The sequence below is a fragment of the Poecilia reticulata genome, linkage group LG16 (assembly GCF_000633615.1).
Source record: "Poecilia reticulata strain Guanapo linkage group LG16, Guppy_female_1.0+MT, whole genome shotgun sequence".
NCBI lineage: Eukaryota > Metazoa > Chordata > Actinopteri > Cyprinodontiformes > Poeciliidae > Poecilia > Poecilia reticulata.
This window is the reverse complement of record NC_024346.1, coordinates 16569880-16574115: the sequence shown is the minus strand read 5'-3', so window position 1 is coordinate 16574115 and position 4236 is coordinate 16569880. Positions and strand designations below refer to the sequence as shown.

At 42.0% G+C, this 4236-nt stretch overlaps 1 protein-coding gene across 1 annotated transcript in view; it reads left to right on the top strand.

The window, feature by feature from the left end:
• The window catches only part of galnt1 (UDP-N-acetyl-alpha-D-galactosamine:polypeptide N-acetylgalactosaminyltransferase 1), a 58636-nt gene that overhangs the window by 43307 nt on the left and 11093 nt on the right, over window positions 1-4236 (top strand). Inside the window, exons 7-9 of the mRNA XM_017309341.1 lie at window positions 919-998; window positions 1309-1479; window positions 3851-3989. Coding sequence (XP_017164830.1) covers window positions 919-998; window positions 1309-1479; window positions 3851-3989 — 390 coding nt within the window. The remainder of the gene's footprint in view (window positions 1-918; window positions 999-1308; window positions 1480-3850; window positions 3990-4236) is intronic.

Sequence of the window (4236 nt, the reverse complement as noted above, 5' to 3'; positions counted from 1 at the left end):
TGTGTGTGTGTGTGCGTGTGTGCGTGTGTGTGTGTGTGTGTGTGTGTGTGAAAGCGCGCATGCCTGCGTGCGTGTGCGTGTGCACGTATGGTCAGCCATTGCTCCATGTTGTGTCATGCTGTAACTACAAACTTATTGGGGCTGTTATTTGATTGACCAACACATTGTAGTGTCTTAATTAGGAGGGAAAAAGCATACAACATTTTTTACATTTCTGACAAATAAAATGTGAAAGCCATGCATTTCTTTTTTATTCTAAAACTGTTCTGCTACTACATCAAAGGTCTGTTAGGAAACAAAATAAATTGACAGGCCCAGTAAACGATACGTTTACCTGTAAAATGGCACAGAGGACTATGGTAACTCTGGAGGATGTGCAGAGATCCTCAGCTCAGGTGGGACAGACTGTTTACTCCACAAATCTGATCTTTTTTTTTGAGTGACAAGAAACACAAATTATTGATGAAGAAACCCCATGAGAACAGCTAGTAGAGGCTGGAGCAGGTGTTCCTCTTTTAGTGAGACAATGAACATGAACATGGAGCCTGATGTACAGTGAAATGATCTAAATCATAGCATTGGAATGGTCCAGTCAAAGTACAAACAGTGGTTCTGTAATGGTGGTACTCAGAGGGGCTGAATACAAAAGCAACATGACTTTTGAGATTTTTCTTCCAGGTACAAAATTTACAAAACCACTAATCATTTTCCTTTTACTTCCCAATTTGGTTCACCTATCAACCCCAGCATGGTTACACATAACATGCAGTTAAAATTGATCATTTTGTGGCTTTAGCAAGACAAAACATGGAAAAGTTTAAGAGCAATGTCTGTTTTTTCCAAGATGGTGTTTGTGATTTTAATTATACGCTGACCTGCATCTGATGACCGTCTAATGTTTTTCTGCTGGGTTTTCAGGTCATCACCTTCCTGGACGCTCATTGTGAATGCACCACAGGGTGGCTAGAGCCTCTGCTGGCCCGCATCAAACAGGACAAGTAAGGCCAAATTACAACAGACGCATGGACACTAGTGCCAAGTGTTATAAAGAATCTGTAAGCTGCTGCTGCTGCTGAGCCTGCAGGGGGCTTGTCCTTGTGTTTAGTTCATCGTTGTCTGCAGTTCTAAACCGTTGTTTACTGCTTGCCAAGAGCTCACAAACATCTACAGATCTAAGGTTTACTTTTTTTTTTTTGTTAGAAATTTAGAAATCCCATTATTCGATCTTTGCATTTTGCATCTCCATTCTCTGCGTGTGTCGTGTGTTTGAACGTCGACCTGTTTTTGTCTGTCCGATCGCTCCTCCAGGAAAACTGTTGTGTGCCCCATCATCGACGTCATCAGCGACGACACGTTCGAGTACATGGCAGGGTCCGACATGACGTACGGAGGCTTCAACTGGAAGCTCAACTTCCGCTGGTACCCCGTGCCCCAGAGGGAGATGGACCGCCGCAAAGGAGACCGCACGCTACCCGTCAGGTGGGGGAGCCGTTACACGCCACAGCCCCTCCAGTAGATTCCCAGCTCATTTCTGCAGGATTATCAGGCTGTTTGTTCTGCTTTCTGTGCAGCTGAGTCTGACCTCTCTCTCTTGCTGAATCATGTGTGAAAAGATTTTCCCTAAGAGACCAAATGAAATAGTCAAACACTTCAAATCCTTCTCGCGCTCCATTCATCAGCTATTTGGAGTAACACACCCTGTAAGCTTTAATGCTGCTGACAGGCATTCGCAGTTGTGTGAAGCAGTTGTATATAACGAATCAATTGGACATGCTTAATCATGAGATGCTTTCGGGGCAGCAGCACTGGATGAACACGCTGAACTTTGTTTTGCAGCTGAACTCTGCGTCGCTTTATGATTCCTGTTGCTCTGCCTCTCACACTTTAGACCTTGAAGCAGAAATCAAGAGTTTATTCCTTGCTGTCTGTCATCTGCGCTTCCTGCTCTTGTTTCTAAGCTTGCTTGACGCCACTTTTCAAGGTCACTCAGATAATGTATCTTATGTAACTTGCACAGCGCCCTTGTTTTTGCTTGTTTTCCACCGTTCTACTTAGCAGAATTTTCCTAAGTGTGTCTCGTAAGTGGCCTAAAATGTAGAAAAATGGGTCGTGGTGTCAGGGCAGAGAAGATTATTTTGCGTTAGGAGACGAACCCCATTCTGTCACGCAGCAGTGAGGCTTTGTTACTTAAAACTGCTTTGTTTGGTTTTTTTTTGTTAAAATGAGACGACATTAACCAAAGAAATACCTCTGATGAAACTGAAATGTCTCACTTTGATTATTAAAAAGGTTTATAACTTCCATGTAATCCCATAAAATTGAAAAGTTGCTAAGCAAACATTTAAACTATGAATTTCTGAGGTTTGATGACTATTTTTAAGCATCGCATTCTTCTGTCTGTAATTTGTTCAACTTCCAAAAAATCCTTAAAATGTAAAATTGTCACAGACTCCCGCACCACTAAAGAAATGATTATCCACGAATAGAAAAACCACGGAACGGTGAACCTTCCCAGGAGAGTCCGACTCATCCAGAACATCTAAAGCACCGCAGTCTGCGTCTGCTCAGATAAGCTCAGCTTTCATGATGCAGCTGAAAGAAAACGGCATCAGCGGGAGAATTTCCTGTTGAAAAACTAGCAAGTTGTGGCTTTCGAATATTGACCTTTTACTGTTAAGTCATTTTTGTAAACCTGATCATTAATGGATGCTGTTACCGCCACCTTTCAACTACAAAAGTAAAAATATGTTCATTTCTGTTGCCATAAATCAGAAGTAAAGCAATTCTGCAAGAACAACGGTGGGATTCATAAAGCAATAATAATGTAGAGTGTGTTAGTTAGAAGCTGAACGGATCTTCTTACCAGTAGCTAACCCACAGAAAACCGTAGCCTTTTGTTTTTGCTGTTGCGGTGTGACGAGCATCATAAAAGTCTAAATCTCAGCAACTAAAGTCACAATTGTTTACAGCAGCATGGAAAAGAAAAATGACTTTGAGGCTTTCTAATACAGGAAATATTAGTGTGGTACTGCTGTAACTCCTCCAGACAAGAATAAGAATCTATTTCAGTTCACACTGCGACAGGCTTCGTCTCTGACTGGAGTTTTTGTGGCCGTCTTATGCTGCCAGCATTTGTGGACATCAGTGTTTTGATAAGCGGAGGGCTGTAAAAGCCGCTTTTATGAACGTGACAGACTCTGTTTGGATAAACGGCTTCATTCAGGATCAGAGCTCCCCTTTAATTTAGTGCCTGTTGTTTGTTTTACTGTTGTGTGTTTGAATCTCATGAAAAAAAAAAACTAACTCTGATTTAATTTTGCACTGAAGAGTTTGCAGAACTTTGATGTGTCATCTGCTGAAAGGAAGCCCTTCATTATACTGTCTTCACCTCTTTACAATCCCACAGTTGCTTCTTTAACATCAAAATCTTCTTTAATCTTTTTCTTTACCCGCTTTTTATTCTCCAGCCATTTCATTTGGGTTTATTTCTGTGGGATGTATTGTTACTGTTTTTTTGTTTTGCAGCTGAATTTAGGATGTTAACTGAAAGGCGAAAACAGGTCTCTTCTATTAAAAGAAAAAAAAAAAAAAAAAGGAAGCTATTGTGTTACGGGGTTGTGAAGGGGAAGAGAACTGAGGCCATTAAACATTGACACAGCCATCACAACACCAGAGGCCGCAGCAGAAGAAAGAAGAGAAATGGAAAATAACAGGAAGACAGTAAAGAACAGGGGCTGGAATATAAAGCTCTGATGGGATCTGTAGACACCGAGTGACCTTTAGAAAACAGGCTGCTGGGGAATGAAGTGACACGAACCAGCCTCACTCCTTAATTTATTCCTCTCTCCAGGACTCCCACCATGGCGGGCGGCTTGTTCTCCATAGACAGGGATTATTTTCAGGTGATCGGCACGTATGACGCAGGCATGGACATCTGGGGCGGAGAAAACCTGGAAATCTCTTTCAGAGTGAGCGAACGCAGCCAAGTGGCATGACTCTGTTTTTCAGTGTTCTGGCACAACTTCTGAACGGTTCACGGTGTCATCCTGACTGGACCTCAGACTCAGTTATAGCACAGACGGCACAGACTCCAACGTTTCCACAGTCGGCACATGTAGCGCAGGGCTGAAACAATTCAGTCAACTAATTTGGTAATCGATTAGTCACTAACTGGAGTATGAGACAAAAAAAAACATTTAGTGAAAAAAAGAAACATATTCTGAGCAGTAATTAAGC